At 43.1% G+C, this 20,698-nt stretch overlaps 1 protein-coding gene across 3 annotated transcripts in view; it reads right to left on the bottom strand.

The window, feature by feature from the left end:
* Nucleotides 1-20,698, bottom strand: part of LOC149975343 (progesterone-induced-blocking factor 1-like) — a 65,812-nt gene that overhangs the window by 24,589 nt on the left and 20,525 nt on the right. For 2 of the 3 annotated variants that reach the window (XM_090206913.1, XM_090206914.1), the window contains exons 10-12: nucleotides 3,565-3,730; nucleotides 1,231-1,381; nucleotides 309-399 (exon numbers count right to left, since the gene is read on the bottom strand). In XM_090206913.1, the coding sequence (XP_090063039.1) occupies nucleotides 309-399; nucleotides 1,231-1,381; nucleotides 3,565-3,730 (408 nt within the window). The remainder of the gene's footprint in view (nucleotides 1-308; nucleotides 400-1,230; nucleotides 1,382-3,564; nucleotides 3,731-20,698) is intronic. The other variant, XR_016488223.1, reaches the window with a different exon arrangement.

Consider the following 20,698-nt stretch of genomic DNA (forward strand, 5'->3'; position numbering starts at 1 on the left):
ACTACTTTAGACCAGGGCCCTATAGAACCCTATATAGTGCACTACTTTAGACCAGGGCCCTATAGAACCCTATTCCCTATATAGTGCACTACTTTAGACCAGGACCCTATAGAACCCTATATAGTGCACTACTTTAGACCAGGGCCCTATAGAACCCTATATAGTGCACTACTTTAGACCAGGACCCTATAGAACCCTATATAGTGCACTACTTTAGACCAGGACCCTATAGAACCCTATATAGTGCACTACTGTAGACCAGGGCCCATAGTGAATAAGAGGCCGTACCCCGTCAGATCAGATCTCACCTCTGCCTGAGTCGTCTCTTGGCGGTTGTGGGAACGTTGGCACCGTAACCATAGGAGAACAGAACTCTCTCTGCTTCCTGCTCATCATCAACTGACCAGAGAGACAACGACCAACGGAAAGAATGAATGGTTACATTTCATAACGGAACATATTGCATCAGAGCAGTGTGTGTGTGTGTGTGCGTGTGAGTGTGTGTGTGTGTGTGTGTGTGTGTGTGTGTGTGTGTGTGTGTATCACTCTGCTGGTTGTGCAGCATATTTTATAGTCAGATAACTAGTAGTGTCAATCACTGCTACTAGTATTATCCTAACGTCGTGCCAACGTGACTCTAACGTCGTGCCAACATGACTCTAACGTCGTGAGAACGTGACTCTAACGTCGTGCCAACGTGACTCTAACGTCGTGCCAACATGACTATCCTAACGTCGTGAGAACGTGACTCTAACGTCGTGCCAACGTGACTCTAACGTCGTGCCAACATGACTATCCTAACGTCGTGAGAACGTGACTCTAACGTCGTGCCAACGTGACTCTAACGTCGTGCCAACATGACTATCCTAACGTCGTGAGAACGTGACTCTAACGTCGTGCCAACGTGACTCTAACGTCGTGCCAACGTGACTCTAACGTCGTGCCAACATGACTATCCTAACGTCGTGAGAACGTGACTCTAACGTCGTGCCAACATGACTATCCTAACGTCGTGAGAACGTGACTCTAACGTCGTGCCAACGTGACTCTAACGTCGTGCCAACATGACTATCCTAACGTCGTGAGAACGTGACTCTAACGTCGTGCCAACGTGACTAACGTCGTGCCAACATGACTATCCTAACGTCGTGAGAACGTGACTCTAACGTCGTGCCAACGTGACTCTAACGTCGTGCCAACATGACTATCCTAACGTCGTGAGGACATTACTTTCAGCAGCCTGCATGGTGACATCGTCCAGCTCCTGCTCCAGTTTCTCGTAGGTCTGTAGTCTGGCCTGCTGCTCAGCATTCTGGGCCTGGAGTTCCGTTATCTGCTTCTCTGAGGACGCCTGAAGCCTGTACAACTCCTTGGTCATGACCTGATGGAAGACCAGGGGCAGTTAGCTGTGGGCCAGGGCTCAGCAAGCCGTATGTAACACCCTGGACCGAAGCTAAGGGCTTTAGGTAACACCCTGGACAGGAGCTAAGGGCTGTATGTAACACCCTGGACAGGAGCAAAGGGCTGTATGTAACACCCTGGACAGGAGCTAAGGGCAGTATGTAACACCCTGGACAGGAGCTAAGGGCTTTATGTAACACCCTGGACAGGAGCTAAGGGCTGTATGTAACACCCTGGACAGGAGCTACGGGCATTATGTAACACCCTGGACAGGAGCTAAGGGCTGTATGTAACACCCTGGACCAGAGCCAATGGCAGTATGTAACACCCTGGACCGGAGCTAAGGGCTTTATGTAACACCCTGGACAGGAGCTAAGGGGCTGTATGTAACACCCTGGACAGGAGCTAATGGGCTGTATGTAACACCCTGGACAGGAGCTAAGGGCTGTATGTAACACCCTGGACAGGAGCTAAGGGGCTGTATGTAACACCTTGGACAGGAGCTAAGGGGCTGTATGTAACACCCTGGACAGGAGCTAAGGGCTGTATGTAACATCCTGGACCAGGGCTAATGGGCTGTATGTAACACCCTGGACCAGAGCTAGGGGGCTGTATGTAACACCCTGGACCAGAGCCAAGGGCAGTATGTAACACCCTGGACTGGAGCTAAGGGCTGTATGTAACACCCTGGACCAGAGCCAATGGCAGTATGTAACACCCTGGACTGGAGCTAAGGGGCTGTATGTAACACCCTGGACCAGGGCTAATGGGCGGTATGTAACACCCTGGACCAGATCTAGGGGCTGTATGTAACATCTTGGACCAGATCTAGGGGCTGTATGTGACACCCTGGACCAGAGCTACAGGCTGTATGTAACACCCTGGACCAGAGCTAATGGGCTGTATGTAACACCCTGGACCGGAGCTAAGGGGCTGTATGTAACACAATGGACCAGATCTAGGGGCTGTATGTAACATCTTGGACCAGATCTAGGGGCTGTATGTAACACCCTGGACCAGAGCTAATGGGTTGTATGTAAACACCCTGGACCAGAGCTAAGGGGTTGTATGTAACACCCTGGACCAGAGCTAATGGGCTGCCCTACTAGGACGACCAAAATGCTTAGGATTCCAGTAGTCTGGTTTTCTGGTTCCTCCTCTAGGGTCCTGGTCTAAGGTAGTGCACTATATAGGGAATAGGGTTCTATAGGGTCCTGGTCTAAGGTAGTGCACTATATAGGGAATAGGGTTCTATAGGGACCTGGTCTAAGGTAGTGCACTATATATAGGGAATAGGATTATATAGGGCTCTGGTCTAAAGTAGTGTACTATATATAGGGAATAGGATTATATAGGGCTCTGGTCTAAAGTAGTGCACTATATATAGGGAATAGGGTTCTATAGGGCTCTGGTCTAAAGTAGTGTACTATATATAGGGAATAGGATTATATAGGGCTCTGGTCTAAAGTAGTGCACTATATATAGGGAATAGGGTTCTATAGGGCTCTGGTCTAAAGTAGTGTACTATATATAGGGAATAGGATTATATAGGGCTCTGGTCTAAAGTAGTGTACTATATATAGGGAATAGGATTATATAGGGCTCTGGTCTAAAGTAGTGCACTATATATAGGGAATAGGGTTCTATAGGGCCCTGGTCTAAAGTAGTGTACTATATAGGGAATAGGGTTCTATAGGGCCCTGGTCGAAAGTAGTGTACTATATATAGGGAATAGGATTATATAGGGCTCTGGTCGAAAGTAGTGCACTATATATAGGGAATAGGGTTCTATAGGGACCTGGTCTAAAGTAGTGCACTATATAGGGAATAGGGTTCTGGTCTAAAGTAGTGCACTATATAGGGAATAGGGTTCTATAGGGACCTGGTCTAAAGTAGTGCACTATATAGGGAATAGGGCTCTGGTCTAAAGTAGTGTACTATATATAGGGAATAGGATTATATAGGGCTCTGGTCGAAAGTAGTGCACTATATAGGGAATAGGGTTCTATAGGGCCCTGGTCTAAAGTAGAGCACTATATAGGGAATTGGGTTCTATAGGGACCTGGTCTAAAGTAGTGCACTATATAGGGAATAGGGTTCTATAGGGCTCTGGTCTAAAGTAGCGCACTATATAGGGAATAGGGCACCATTTGGGACCTCTACCTCTAGCTTCTTCTGGTGTTTCTCTGTCTCCATCTGACACTGTCCCAGGTTCCTGGCGGTCTCCTCTTGTACCATCTGAGAGCGCTCTGTCTCAAAGCTCTTCAGCTTCACCTGGTTCAGGAGCTCTGCCACCCGGCTGTCTGTCCCCGTCTGGACACCACGGAACCTGGGGACACACACAGTTCTATATATTTAACCTGGACACACACACACAGTTATATATATTTAACCTGGGGACACACACAGTTATATATATTTAACCTGGGGACACAGAGACACAGTTATATATATTTAACCTGGGGACACAGAGACACAGTTATATATATTTAACCTGGGGACACACAGTTATATATATTTAACCTGGGGACACACAGTTATATATATTTAACCTGGGGACACAGTTATATATATTTAACCTGGGGACACACAGTTATATATATTTAACCTGGGGACACAGTTATATATATTTAACCTGGGGACACACACACAGTTATTTATATTTAACCTGGGGACACACACAGTTATATATATTTAACCTGAGGACACACACAGTTATATATATTTAACCTGGGGACACAGTTATATATATTTAACCTGGGGACACACACAGTTATATATATTTAACCTGGGGACACACAGTTATATATATTTAACCTGGGGACACACACAGTTATATATATTTAACCTGGGGACACACACACAGCTATATATATTTAACCTGGGGACACACAGTTATATATATTTAACCTGGGGACACAGTTATATATATTTAACCTGGGGACACAGTTATATATATTTAACCTGGGGACACAGTTATATATATTTAACCTGGGGACACACAGTTATATATATTTAACCTGGGGACACAGTTATATATATTTAACCTGGGGACACACAGTTATATATATTTAACCTGGGGACACAGTTATATATATTTAACCTGGGGACACACAGTTATATATATTTAACCTGGGGACACACACAGTTATATATATTTAACATGGGGACACACACAGTTATATATATTTAACCTGGGGACACACAGTTATATATATTTAACCTGGGGACACACAGTTATATATATTTAACCTGGGGACACACAGTTATATATATTTAACCTGGGGACACAGTTATATATATTTAACCTGGGGACACACACACAGTTATTTATATTTAACCTGGGGACACACAGTTATATATATTTAACCTGGGGACACAGTTATATATATTTAACCTGGGGACACACACAGTTATATATATTTAACCTGGGGACACACACAGTTATATATATTTAACCTGGGGACACACACAGTTATATATATTTAACCTGGGGACACACAGTTATATATATTTAACCTGGGGACACACACAGTTATATATATTTAACCTGGGGACACACACAGTTATATATATTTAACCTGGGGACACACACAGTTATATATATTTAACCTGGGGACACACACAGTTATATATATTTAACCTGGGGACACACACAGTTATATATATTTAACCTGGGGACACACACAGTTATATATATTTAACCTGGGGACACACAGTTATATATATTTAACCTGGGGACACAGTTATATATATTTAACCTGGGGACACACAGAGACACTTCTACATTTGAGTTCTTATCCAGAGACAAGACACATGAACTCTTCCCAGTGAATCTTGCATGGGGGCTGTTCAGTTAAACACGTGTGTTAAGTTGGGATAGAGAGAGTAGAGGTCTCCTTACTCTATGTTCTATTGGCCTTGTGTATCACTGACTACAAACCACCTGCAGTGATACTGGACAGGAAATGGTTCCATATTTATCACTGACTTCAAACCACCTGCAGTGATACTGGACAGGAAATGGTTCCACATTTATCACTGACTACAAACCACCTGCAGTGATACTGGACAGGAAATGGTTCCATATTTATCACTGACGACAAACCACCTGCAGTGATACTGGACAGGAAATGGTTCCACATTTATCACTGACTACAAACCACCTGCAGTGATACTGGACAGGAAATGCTTCCACATTTATCACTGACTACAAACCACCTGCAGTGATACTGGACAGGAAATGGTTCCATATTTATCACTGACGACAAACCACCTGCAGTGTTACTGGACAGGAAATGGTTCCATATTTATCACTGACTACAAACCACCTGCAGTGATACTGGACAGGAAATGGTTCCATATTTATCACTGACGACAAACCACCTGCAGTGATACTAGACAGGAAATGGTTCCATATTTATCACTGACTACAAACCACCTGCAGTGATACTGGACAGGAAATGGTTCCGTATTTTATCACTGACTACAAACCACCTGCAGTGATACTGGACAGGAAATGGTTCCATATTTATCACTGACTACAAACCACCTGCAGTGATACTAGACAGGAAATGGTTCCATATTTATCACTGACTACAAACCACCTGCAGTGATACTAGACAGGAAATGGTTCCATATTTATCACTGACTACAAACCACCTGCAGTGATACTAGACAGGAAATGATTCCATATTTAACAACATAATAAACACGATAACGTGATATTGATTTGACTCATGTTGATCGATGAAACTGTTGTTTCTCAATCTGACTGGTGGGTGTAAGATATGAAACTGGGCCTGTTCAGAGGGGAAACCCAAATGCCCTGCTTCAGGCTGACGCATCAGCTGAGATGGCACCAATTAGACAAGGCTAGGAACAAATCACACCTGCCTGATTGGGTCTATTTTAGCCGACTGAGTCTGCTCACTCATCCTGCTGCCACTTCCTGCTACTATGAACTGGCTTCCTGTTCTGCGTCGGCGCTGCTGTGTAACTAGATGTTATGACCCCAAGCATACTTCCAAAGTTGTGGCAAAATGGCAACAAAGTCAAGGTATTGGAGTGGCCATCACAAAGCCCTGACCTCAATCCTGTAGAAAATGTGTGGGCAGAACTGAAAAAGTGTGAGCAAGGAAGCCTACAAACCTGACTCAGTTACACCAGCTCTGTCAGGAGGAATGGGCCAAAATTCACCCAACCTATTGTGGGAAGCTTGTAGAAGGCTACCCGAAACGTTTGACCCAAAAGAAACAATTTAAAGGCAATGCTACCAAATACTAATTGATTGTATGTAAACTTCTGACCCACTGGGAATGTGATGAAAGAAATACAATCTGAAATAAATCATTCTCTCTACTATTATTCAGACATTTCACATTCTTTAAATAAAGTGGTGATCCTAACTGACCTAAAACAGGGATTTTTTTTTACTAGGATTAAAATGTCAGGAATTGTGGAAAAACTGAGTTAAAACGTATTTGACTAAGGTGTATGTATAAACTTCCTACGTCAACTGTATAAACTGTTGTTTCTCAATCAGACCGTCAGTTCGTATTGTACTCTGTTTGAGGCTGACGCAGAGAGACTAGCTGTGGAGGGGAGTCACCAGTTTCCTGTTTTACTCCTGAGTTTCTGGTGGCCGCATAGGCAAGTCCGGACAGGGCATATGGCACCTCTCACACGGGCTCACTACACGCTCCAGGGTTTCCGTTAGCCCACATCTAATTAGCGCTGGAAAATTGCCTGGTAGAAGAAAGAAAAATCCTGTTGTTTAATGTATTCATTTATGTAAATATATTTGAGTAATTTACAGTGCATTCGGAAAGTATTCAGACCCCTGGACTTTTCCCACATTTTGTTACGTCAATCTGCACATAATACCCCGTAATGATTAAGCAAGAACATGTGTTGACATTTTGGCAAATTTCTTTCTTTAAAAAAAAAAAAAATGTTATCACATTTACATAAGTATTCAGACCCTTTACTTAGTACTTTGTTGAAGCACCTTTGGCAGTGATTACAGCCTCGAGTCTTCTTGGGTATGACGCTACAAGCTTGGCACACCTGTATTTGGGGAGTTTCTACCATTCTTCTCTGCAGATCCTCTCAAGCTCTGTCAGGTTAGATGGCGAGTGTCGCTGCACAGCTATTTTCAGGTCTCTCCAGAGATGTTTGATCAGGTTCAAGTCCGGGCTCTGGCCTGGCCACTGAACGACATTCAGAGACTTGTCCCGAAGCCACTCCTGCGTTGTCTTGGCTGTGTGCTTAAGATCATTGTCCTGTTGGAAGGTGAACCTTCGCCCCAGTCTGAGGTCCTGAGCGCTCTGGAGAAGGTCTTCATCAAGGATCTCTCTGTTTATCTTTCCCTCCATCCTGACTAGTCTCCAGGTCCCCTGCCAATGAAAAACATCCCCCTCAACCACCATGATTCACCGTAGGGACGGTGCCAAGTTTCCTCCAGGCGTGACGCTTGGCATTCAGGCCAAAGAGTTTCATCTTGGTTTCATCAGACCAGAGAATCTTGTTTCTCATGAACTGAGAGTCCTTTAGGTGCCTTTTGGCAAACTCCAAGCGGGCTGTCATGTGCCTTTTACTGAGGAGTGGCTTCCGTTTGGCCACTTTACCATAAAGGCCTAATTGGCGGAGGGCTGCAGAGACAGTCTTGGTGGATCCAAACATCTTCCATTAAAAATGATGGAGGCCACGGCGTTCTTCGGGACCTTTAATGCTGCCAAACTTTTTTGTTACCCTTCCCCAGATCTGTGCCTCGACACAATCCTGTCTCGGAGCTCTACAGACAATTCCTTCGACCTCATGGCTTGGTTTTTGCTCTGACATGCACTGTCAACTGTGGGACCTTATATAGACAGGTGTGTGCCTTTCCAAATCATGTCCAATCTTATTGAATTTACCACAGGTGGACTCCAATCAAGTTGTAGAAACACCTCAAGGATGATCAATGGAAACAGGATGCACCTGAGCTCAATGTCAGGTCTCATAGCAACGGGTCTGAATACTTATTTTGTAGTTATTTTTAATACATTTGCAAAAATGGCTAAAAAACCTGTTCCCACTTCGTCAATATGGGGTATTGTGTGTTGTATTGTATGGTGTGTAGATTGGCGGCTAGGTATCCTAGTGGTTAGAGCGTTGGACTAGTAACCGAAAGGTCGCAAGTTCGAATCCCTGAGCTGACAAGGTACACATCTGTCGTTAACCCACTGTTCCTAGACCAGTTAACCCCACTGTTCCTAGACCAGTTAACCCCACTGTTCCTAGACCAGTTAACCCACTGTTCCTAGACCAGTTAACCCCACTGTTCCTAGACCAGTTAACCCACTGTTCCTAGACCAGTTAACCCCACTGTTCCTAGACCAGTTAACCCCACTGTTCCTAGACCAGTTAACCCACTGTTCCTAGACCAGTTAACCCCACTGTTCCTAGACCAGTTAACCCACTGTTCCTAGACCAGTTAACCCCACTGTTCCTAGACCAGTTAACCACTTGTTCCTAGGGCCGTCATTGTAAATTAGAATTTGTTCTTAAACTGACTGGCCTAGTTAAATAAAGGTTAAAAAAATAAGATTGACGAGGTAAAAAAAAAAATGTTTAATCAATTTTAGAATTAGACTGAACAGGAAACAAAAGGTGCAAAAAGAAATCAAGGGGTCTGAAAACTTTCCAGAGGTGTAGAAGACTTACGGTGAAGTGCCTTGCTCTAGGGCACAGTGGTAGATGTGGTCAGGGATTCGAACCAGTGGCATTTCTCTAGTGTTACTGTAACACGGTAATAAACCATTGACTTACGGGAGCTATTAAAGGTGAAGTGCCTTGCTCTAGGGCACAGTGGCAGATGTTCCACGTGGTCAGGGATTCGAACCAGTGGCATTTCTCTAGTGTTACTGTAACACGGTAATAAACCATTGACTTACTGGAGCTATTAAAGGTGAAGTGCCTTGCTCTAGGGCACAGTGGCAGATGTTCCACGTGGTCAGGGATTTGAACCAGTGGCATTTCTCTAGTGTTACTGTAACACGGTAATAAACCATTGACTTACAGGAGCTATTAAAGGTGAAGTGCCTTGCTCAAGGGCACAGTGGCAGATGTTTCACGTGGTCAGGGATTCGAACCAGTGGCATTAACACGGTAATAAACCATTGACTTACGGGAGCTATTAAAGGTGAAGTGCCTTGCTCTAGGGCACAGTGGCAGATGTTCCACGTGGTCAGGGATTCGAACCAGTGGCATTAACACGGTAATAAACCATTGACTTACGGGAGCTATTAAGGTGAAGTGCCTTGCTCTAGGGCACAGTGGCAGATGTTCCACGTGGTCAGGGATTCGAACCAGTGGCATTAACACGGTAATAAACCATTGACTTACGGGAGCTATTAAGGTGAAGTGCCTTGCTCAAGGGCACAGTGGCAGATGTTCCACGTGGTCAGGGATTCGAACCAGTGGCATTAACACGGTAATAAACCATTGACTTACGGGAGCTATTAAGGTGAAGTGCCTTGCTCTAGGGCACAGTGGCAGATGTTCCACGTGGTCAGGGATTCGAACCAGTGGCATTTCTCTAGTGTTACTGTAACACGGTAATAAACCATTGACTTACGGGAGCTATTAAAGGTGAAGTGCCTTGCTCAAGGGCACAGTGGCAGATGTTTCACGTGGTCAGGGATTCGAACCAGTGGCATTTCTCTAGTGTTACTGTAACACGGTAATAAACCATTGACTTACGGGAGCTATTAAAGGTGAAGTGCCTTGCTCAAGGGCACAGTGGCAGATGTTTCACGTGGTCAGGGATTCGAACCAGTGGCATTAACACGGTAATAAACCATTGACTTACGGGAGCTATTAAAGGTGAAGTGCCTTGCTCTAGGGCACAGTGGCAGATGTTCCACGTGGTCAGGGATTCGAACCAGTGGCATTTCTCTAGTGTTACTGTAACACGGTAATAAACCATTGTGTCTGTCCGCCAAGCCTTTCTCTAGTGTTACTGTAACACGGTAATAAACCATTGTGTCTGTCCGCCAAGCCTTTCTCTAGTGTTACTGTAACACGGTAATAAACCATTGTGTCTGTCCGCCAAGCCTTTCTCTAGTGTTACTGTATCAATACTGGGCCATAATGTCGAACCACCATAGAAGAAGTCTGTCTGTTTGTGGCATAGTGAAAATGCAGGTGAAAAGGCAGGTGAAAAGGCAGGTGTTGGCCTGCGGGGAAGGAGAATACTTCCACTGAAAACCACATCACTGTTGCTTAATACACTGGAATTATTACCAAATCATATCAGTGTTGGAGTTGGACACCTCTGACATTAGAGACCCAGTATATAATGTGTTCTGTTGGGGGTTCTGGAGGACTGGAACCACTGACATTAGAGACCCAGTATATAATGTGTTCTGTTGGGGGTTCTGGAGGACTGGAACCACTGACATTAGAGACCCAGTATATAATGTGTTCTGTTGGGGGTTCTGGAGGACTGGAACCACTGACATTAGAGACCCAGTATATAATGTGTTCTGTTGGGGGTTCTGGAGGACTGGAACCACTGACATTAGAGACCCAGTATATAATGTGTTCTGTTGGGGGTTCTGGAGGACTGGAACCACTGACAGAGACCCAGTATATAATGTGTTCTGTTGGGGGTTCTGGAGGACTGGAACCACTGGCATTAGAGACCCAGTATATAATGTGTTCTGTTGGGGGTTCTGGAGGACTGGAACCACTGACATTAGAGACCCAGTATATAATGTGTTCTGTTAGGGGTTCTGGAGGACTGGAACCACTGACATTAGAGACCCAGTATATAATGGGTTCTGTTAGGGGTTCTGGAGGACTGGAACCACTGACATTAGAGACCCAGTATATAATGTGTTCTGTTAGGGGTTCTGGAGGACTGGAACCACTGACATTAGAGACCCAGTATATAATGGGTTCTGTTAGGGGTTCTGGAGGACTGGAACCACTGACATTAGAGACCCAGTATATAATGTGTTCTGTTAGGGGTTCTGGAGGACTGGAACCACTGACATTAGAGACCCAGTATATAATGTGTTCTGTTAGGGGTTCTGGAGGACTGGAACCACTGACATTAGAGACCCAGTATATAATGGGTTCTGTTAGGGGTTCTGGAGGACTGGAACCACTGACATTAGAGACCCAGTATATAATGTGTTCTGTTGGGGGTTCTGGAGGACTGGAACCACTGACATTAGAGACCCAGTATATAATGGGTTCTGTTAGGGGTTCTGGAGGACTGGAACCACTGACACTAGAGACCCAGTATATAATGTGTTCTGTTAGGGGTTCTGGAGGACTGGAACCACTGACATTAGAGACCCAGTATATAATGGGTTCTGTTAGGGGTTCTGGAGGACTGGAACCACTGACATTAGAGACCCAGTATATAATGGGTTCTGGAGGACTGGAACCACTGACATTAGAGACCCAGTATATAATGTGTTCTGTTAGGGGTTCTGGAGGACTGGAACCACTGACATTAGAGACCCAGTATATAATGTGTTCTGTTGGGGGTTCTGGAGGACTGGAACCACTGACATTAGAGACCCAGTATATAATGGGTTCTGTTAGGGGTTCTGGAGGACTGGAACCACTGGCATTAGAGACCCGGTATATAATGTGTTCTGTTGGGGGTTCTGGAGGACTGGAACCACTGACACTAGAGACCCAGTATATAATGTGTTCTGTTGGGGGTTCTGGAGGACTGGAACCACTGACAATAGAGACCCGGTATATAATGGGTTCTGTTGGGGGTTCTGGAGGACTGGAACCACTGACATTAGAGACCCAGTATATAATGGGTTCTGGAGGACTGGAACCACTGACACTAGAGACCCGGTATGGTGCCAGCATGTACAGAAATGTGTTGACACCATAGATATCAAACATGTCCTTATCTTTCCTTATCCCAGAATAGCGGGATGTCGTACATTGTGTGATAGGGGGGCTGGGCTGCTGGCGCAGCATCTGTCGTTGTTGGCCCCACAACAAGTGCCTGCTGCCTGGGTGAATGGGAGCCGTGAGGGGGGTGGTTGAAGGGACTGGGAGCTCCATGCCCCCAGCAGAACAACAGGGGGACGGCCAGCTGCTGTACAGGACCTACAGGAATGTACGGAGGAATGTGTGGCACGCAGCACTGGGACTAGCTCAGTGACAGTCCTACATCCCTCTGAGATCACTACTGCTCTGCTGGGGAGGAGGACTAGGGAAACCAGGCCTGAGATACAGTAGCTGGGACCTAAATACTGCCATTAGGATCTACAACAACCAGGGAGAAATATGTCATTGATCTACACGGGGGGTGGGGGTCTTCACACTCAAAAAGTCAAATAAAACATTGGGATTTGAACACTGACCATTACTGTTACCGTGACGTCCATAGTTACCGTGACACCCATCACACTGACCAATACTGTTACCGTGACGTCCATAGTTACCGTGACACCCATCACACTGACCATTACTGTTACCGTGACACCCATCACACTGACCAATACTGTTACCGTGACGTCCATAGTTACCGTGACACCCATCACACTGACCAATACTGTTACCGTGACGTCCATAGTTACCGTGACACCCATCACACTGACCATTACTGTTACCGTGACGTCCATAGTTACCGTGACACCCATCACACTGACCATTACTGTTTTAGTGACGCCCATAGTTACCGTGACACCCATCACACTGACCAATACTGTTACCGTGACGTCCATAGTTACCGTGACACCCATCACACTGACCATTACTGTTACCGTGACGTCCATAGTTACCGTGACACCCATCACACTGACCATTACTGTTACTATGACACCCATCCTTATCAACGTCTATCAACGGCAGCTTGACATGTAGAGAAGACAGAATGTATGTATCATTATTCGTGGGTCACTATGTGGACACATGATGTCAACAGGAAGAGGACCGTTGTACGAGGAGCTCCCCCAGGCTACAGGGATGAAATGTGACTGGAGCAGTTTCAGGAGACCTGTGAAGGAGACCTGTGAAAGGAGACCTGTGAAGGAGACCTGTGAAGGAGACCTGTGAAGGAGACCTCTGAACACTGTCACCACCGATAAATCCACTGCTCTTAAACGCTAGTAAAACTAAACCGATCACTGCCCGCACCTGCTCGCCCATCCAGCATCACCACTCTGGACGGTTCTGACTTAGAATATGTGGACAACTACAAATACCTGGGTGTCTGGCTAGGCTGTAAACTCTCCTTCCAGTCTCACATTAAGCATCTCGAATCCAAAATTAAATCTAGAATTGGCTTCCTATTTCACAACAAAGCCTCCTTCACTCATGCTGCCAAACATACCCTCGTAAAACTGACCATCCTACCGATCCTTGACTTCGGCGATGTCATCTATAAAATAGCCTCCAACACTCTACTCAGCTAATTGGATGCAGTCTATCACAGTGCCATCCGTTTTGTCACCAAAGCCCCATACACTATCCACCATTGCGACCTGTACGCTCTCGTTGGTTGGCCCTTGCTTCATACTCGTCGCCAAACCCACTGGCTCCAGGTCATCTACAAGACCCTTCTAGGTAAAGTCCCCCCTTATCTCAGCTCACTGGTCACCATAGCAGCACCCACTCGTAGCACGCGCTCCAGCAGGTATATCTCATTGGTCACCCCCAAAGCCAATTCCGCCTTTGGTCGTCTTTCCTTCCAGTTCTCTGCTGCCGCTGACTGGAACGAACTGCAAAAATCACTGAAGCTGGAGACTCATATCTCCCTCACTAGCTTTAATCACCAGCTGTCAGAGCAGCTCACAGATTACTGCACCTGTACATAGCCCATCTATAATTTAGCCCAAACAACTACCTCTTTCCCTACTGTATTTAATTTATTAATTTATTTAGCTCCTTTGCACCCCATTATTTTTATTTCTACTTTGCACATTCTTCCACTGCAAATCTACCATTCCAGTGTTTTACTTGCTATATTGTATTTACTTTGCCACCATGGCCTTTTTTTGCCTTTACCTCCCTTCTCACCTCATTTGCTCACATCGTATATAGACTTGTTTATACTGTATTATTGACTGTATGTTTGTTTTACTCCTTGTGTAACTCTGTGTCGTTGTATGTGTCGAACTGCTTTGCTTTATCTTGGTCAGGTCGCAGTTGTTCTCAACTAGCCTACCTGGTTAAATAAAGGTGTTCTCAACTAGCCTACCTGGTTAAATAAAGGTGAAATATATATATCTTTTTTTTTAAGTACTGGGATATTACACTGGAGAAACCATCAAACAACATCTATATATTGTAGAGACCTCTAAAGTACTGGAGAAACCATCAAACAACATCTATATATTGTAGAGACCTCTAAAGTACTGGGATATTACACTGGAGAAACCATCAAACAACATCTATATATTGTAGAGACCTCTAAAGTACTGGAGAAACCATCAAACAACATCTATATATTGTAGAGATCTCTAAAGTACTGGAGAAACCAACAAACAACATCTATATAATTGTAGAGACCTCTAAAGTACTGGGATATTACACTGGAGAAACCAACAAACAACATCTATATATTGTAGAGATCTCTAAAGTACTGGAGAAACCATCAAACAACATCTATATATTGTAGAGACCTCTAAAGTACTGGGATATTACACTGGAGAAACCATCAAACAACATCTATATATTGTAGAGACCTCTAAAGTACTGGAGAAACCATCAAACAACATCTATATATTGTAGAGACCTCTAAAGTACTGGAGAAACCAACAAACAACATCTATATATTGTAGAGACCTCTAAAGTACTGGGATATTACACTGGAGAAACCAACAAACAACATATATATATTGTAGAGATCTCTAAAGTACTGGAGAAACCAACAAACAACATCTATATATTGTAGAGATCTCTAAAGTACTGGAGAAACCAACAAACAACATCTATATATTGTAGAGATCTCTAAAGTACTGGGATATTATACTGGAGAAACCAACAAACAACATCTATATATTGTAGAGACCTCTAAAGTACTGGGATATTACACTGGAGAAACCAACAAACAACATATATATATTGTAGAGATCTCTAAAGTACTGGAGAAACCAACAAACAACATCTATATATTGTAGAGATCTCTAAAGTACTGGGATATTACACTGGAGAAACCAACAAACAACCTCTATATATTGTAGAGACCTCTAAAGTACTGGAGAAACCAACAAACAACATCTATATATTGTAGAGATCTCTAAAGTACTGGATATTACACTGGAGAAACCATCAAACAACATCTATATATTGTAGAGACCTCTAAAGTACTGGAGAAACCAACAAACAACATCTATATATTGTAGAGACCTCTAAAGTACTGGGATATTACACTGGAGAAACCAACAAACAACATATATATATTGTAGAGATCTCTAAAGTACTGGAGAAACCAACAAACAACATCTATATATTGTAGAGATCTCTAAAGTACTGGAGAAACCAACAAACAACATCTATATATTGTAGAGATCTCTAAAGTACTGGGATATTATACTGGAGAAACCAACAAACAACATCTATATATTGTAGAGACCTCTAAAGTACTGGGATATTACACTGGAGAAACCAACAAACAACATATATATATTGTAGAGATCTCTAAAGTACTGGAGAAACCAACAAACAACATCTATATATTGTAGAGATCTCTAAAGTACTGGGATATTACACTGGAGAAACCAACAAACAACCTCTATATATTGTAGAGACCTCTAAAGTACTGGAGAAACCAACAAACAACATCTATATATTGTAGAGATCTCTAAAGTACTGGATATTACACTGGAGAAACCATCAAACAACATCTATATATTGTAGAGACCTCTAAAGTACTGGAGAAACCAACAAACAACATCTATATATTGTAGAGACCTCTAAAGTACTGGAGAAACCATCAAACAACATCTATATATTGTAGAGACCTCTAAAGTACTGGAGAAACCATCAAACAACATCTATATATTGTAGAGACCTCTAAAGTACTGGAGAAACCAACAAACAACATCTATATATTGTAGAGACCTCTAAAGTACTGGGATATTACACTGGAGAAACCAACAAACAACATCTATATATTGTAGAGATCTCTAAAGTACTGGGGAAACCATCAAACAACATCTATATATTGCAGAGATCTCTAAAGTACTGGGATATTACACTGGAGAAACCAACAAACAACATCTATATATTGTAGAGACCTCTAAAGTACTGGGATATTACACTGGAGAAACCAACAAACAACCTCTATATATTGTAGAGACCTCTAAAGTACTGGGATATTACACTGGAGAAACCATCAAATGTTACCGAACATTGTGAAACTAACTTCCTCGTAAATCATAAATGTTATTCACCTTCAAGCTGTAGCTAAACGTTTGTTCATAGTGAAGCTGTAGCTAAACGTTTGTTCATAGTGAAGCTGTAGCTAGACGTTTGTTCATAGCGAAGCTGTAGCTAAACGTTTGTTCACAGTGAAGCTGTAGCTAAACGTTTGTTCATAGTGAAGCTGTAGCTAGACGTTTGTTCATAGTGAAGCTGTAGCTAAACGTTTGTTCATAGTGAAGCTGTAGCTAGACGTTTGTTCACACCGAGGCTGTAGCTAGACGTTTGTTCATAGTGAAGCTGTAGCTAAACGTTTGTTCATAGCGAAGCTGTAGCTAAACGTTTGATCATAGTGAAGCTGTAGCTAGTTTGTTCATAGTGAAGCTGTAGCTAAACGTTTGTTCAGTGAAGCTGTAGCTAAACGTTTGTTCATAGTGAAGCTGTAGCTAAACGTTTGTTCATAGTGAAGCTGTAGCTAAACGTTTGTTCAGTGAAGCTGTAGCTAAACGTTTGTTCAGTGAAGCTGTAGCTAAACGTTTGTTCAGTGAAGCTGTAGCTAAACGTTTGTTCATAGTGAAGCTGTAGCTAGATGTTTGTTCATAGTGAAGCTGTAGCTAAACGTTTGTTCATAGTGAAGCTGTAGCTAGACGTTTGTTCAGTGAAGCTGTAGCTAAACGTTTGTTCATAGTGAAGCTGTAGCTAGACGTTTGTTCATAACGAGGCTGTGACGCCAGTTGACTGACTGTACTTCCATATGAACACCCTTTAATTAAACATAATTAACCACTCAGTCAGTCAGCCAGCCAGTCAACCAGCCAGTCAGTCAACCAGCCAGTCAGTCAACCAGTCAGTCAGTCAACCAGCCAGCCAGTCAACCAGCCAGTCAACCAGCCAGTCAGTCAACCAGCCAGCCAGTCAACCAGCCACTCAGTCAGTCAACCGGCCAGTCAGTCAGTCAACCAGCCAGTCAGTCAGTCAGTCAGTCAACCAGTCAGTCAGTCAACCAGTCAGTCAGTCAACCAGCCAGTCAGTCAGTCAGTCAACCAGTCAGTCAGTCAACCAGCCAGTCAGTCAACCAACCAGTCAGTCAGTCAACCAGCCAGCCAGTCAGTCAACCAGCCAGTCACTCAGTCAACCAGTCAGTCAGTCAACCAGCCAGTCAGTCAGTCAACCAGTCAGTCAGTCAACCAGCCAGTCAGTCAACCAGCCAGCCAACCAGCCAGTCAGTCAGTCAACCAGTCAGTCAGTCAGTCAACCATCCAGTCAGTCAACCAGCCAGTCAGCCAGCCAGCCAGTCAGTCAACCAGTCAGTCAACCAGTCAGTCAACCAGTCAGTCAGCCAGGCAACCAGTCAGAGAAAGCACAACACAACCAGGTGTTCTCCCCAACATGTAAAGGTCAAGCTGATAATCATGACACCCATGATGTCGAGACAGACATCTCAGTGGAATCCAGTTAGACGAGTTATTACGTACATAATGATACACCTTTGAAGTGCTCCCTAGTTATGTCCTCAGGAAGGAACAAACATGTTAACAGGGTATCATAAAAGTAGCTTTAGTAACTTAAACTAACCTGAACTAAAATATAACCTAATATAAATATAAACATGGACTCTGTACCGGTACTGCCTGTATATAGTTACTGCCTGTATATAGTTACTGCCTGTATATAGTTACTGCCTGTATATAGTTACTGCCTGTATATAGTTACTGCCTGTATATAGGTACTGCCTGTATATAGTTACTGCCTGTATATAGTTACTGCCTGTATATAGGTACTGCCTGTATATAGCTACTGCCTGTATATAGTTACTGCCTGTATATAGGTACTGCCTGTATATAGTTACTGCCTGTATATAGTTACTGCCTGTATATAGTTACTGCCTGTATATAGCTACTGCCTGTATATAGTTACTGCCTGTATATAGGTACTGCCTGTATATAGTTACTGCCTGTATATAGTTACTGCCTGTATATAGTTACTGCCTGTATATAGTTACTGCCTGTATATAGTTACTGCCTGTATATAGATACTGCCTGTATATAGATACTGCCTGTATATAGTTACTGCCTGTATATAGATACTGCCTGTATATAGTTACTGCCTGTATATAGATACTGCCTGTATATAGTTACTGCCTGTATATAGTTACTGCCTGTATATAGGTACTGCCTGTATATAGTTACTGCCTGTATATAGTTACTGCTGCCTGTATATAGTTACTGCCTGTATATAGTTACTGCCTGTATATTGTTACTGCCTGTATATAGTTACTGCCTGTATATAGATACTGCCTGTATATAGTTACTGCCTGTATATAGTTACTGCCTGTATATAGTTACTGCCTGTATATAGTTACTGCCTGTATATAGTTACTGCCTGTATATAGTTACTGCCTGTATATAGTTACTGCCTGTATATAGTTACTGCCTGTATATAGGTACTGCCTGTATATAGGTACTGCCTGTATATAGTTACTGCCTGTATATAGGTACTGCCTGTATATAGTTACTGCCTGTATATAGTTACTGCCTGTATATAGTTACTGCCTGTATATAGTTACTGCCTGTATATAGTTACTGCCTGTATATAGATACTGCCTGTATATAGATACTGCCTGTATATAGTTACTGCCTGTATATAGATACTGCCTGTATATAGTTACTGCCTGTATATAGTTACTGCTGCCTGTATATAGTTACTGCCTGTATATAGTTACTGCCTGTATATTGTTACTGCCTGTATATAGTTACTGCCTGTATATAGATACTGCCTGTATATAGTTACTGCCTGTATATAGATACTGCCTGTATATAGTTACTGCCTGTATATAGTTACTGCCTGTATATAGTTACTGCCTGTATATAGTTACTGCCTGTATATAGTTACTGCCTGTATATAGATACTGCCTGTATATAGTTACTGCCTGTATATAGTTACTGCCTGTATATAGATACTGCCTGTATATAGTTACTGCCTGTATATAGTTACTGCCTGTATATAGATACTGCCTGTATATAGTTACTGCCTGTATATAGTTACTGCCTGTATATAGATACTGCCTGTATATAGTTACTGCCTGTATATAGTTACTGCCTGTATATAGATACTGCCTGTATATAGTTACTGCCTGTATATAGTTACTGCCTGTATATAGTTACTGCCTGTATATAGTTACTGCCTGTATATAGTTACTGCCTGTATATAGTTACTGCCTGTATATAGTTACTGCCTGTATATAGTTACTGCCTGTATATAGGTACTGCCTGTATATAGGTACTGCCTGTATATAGTTACTGCCTGTATATAGTTACTGCCTGTATATAGTTACTGCCTGTATATAGTTACTGCCTGTATAGTTACTGCCTGTATATAGGTACTGCCTGTATATAGTTACTGCCTGTATATAGTTACTGCCTGTATATAGTTACTGCCTGTATATAGTCTGGCTATTGTTATTTTCCTGCTGTTGTATTCAGCATTTCACTGTAAGGTCTACCTACACCTGTTGTATTCAGCATTTCACTGTGAGGTCTACCTACACCTGTTGTATTCAGCATTTCACTGTGAGGTCTACCTACACCTGTTGTATTCAGCATTTCACTGTGAGGTCTACCTACACCTGTTGTATTCAGCATTTCACTGTAAGGTCTACTACACCTGTTGTATTCAGCATTTCACTGTGAGGTCTAAACCTGTTGTATTCAGCATTTCACTGTGAGGTCTACTACACCTGTTGTATTCAGCATTTCACTGTGAGGTCTACTACACCTGTTGTATTCAGCATTTCACTGTGAGGTCTACTACACCTGTTGTATTCAGCATTTCACTGTGAGGTCTACTACACCTGTTGTATTCAGCATTTCACTGTGAGGTCTACTACACCTGTTGTATTCAGCATTTC

The sequence above is a fragment of the Oncorhynchus mykiss genome, chromosome 18, assembly GCF_057628025.1.
Source record: "Oncorhynchus mykiss isolate SJ-2025 chromosome 18, ASM5762802v1, whole genome shotgun sequence".
NCBI classification, from domain to species: domain Eukaryota; kingdom Metazoa; phylum Chordata; class Actinopteri; order Salmoniformes; family Salmonidae; genus Oncorhynchus; species Oncorhynchus mykiss.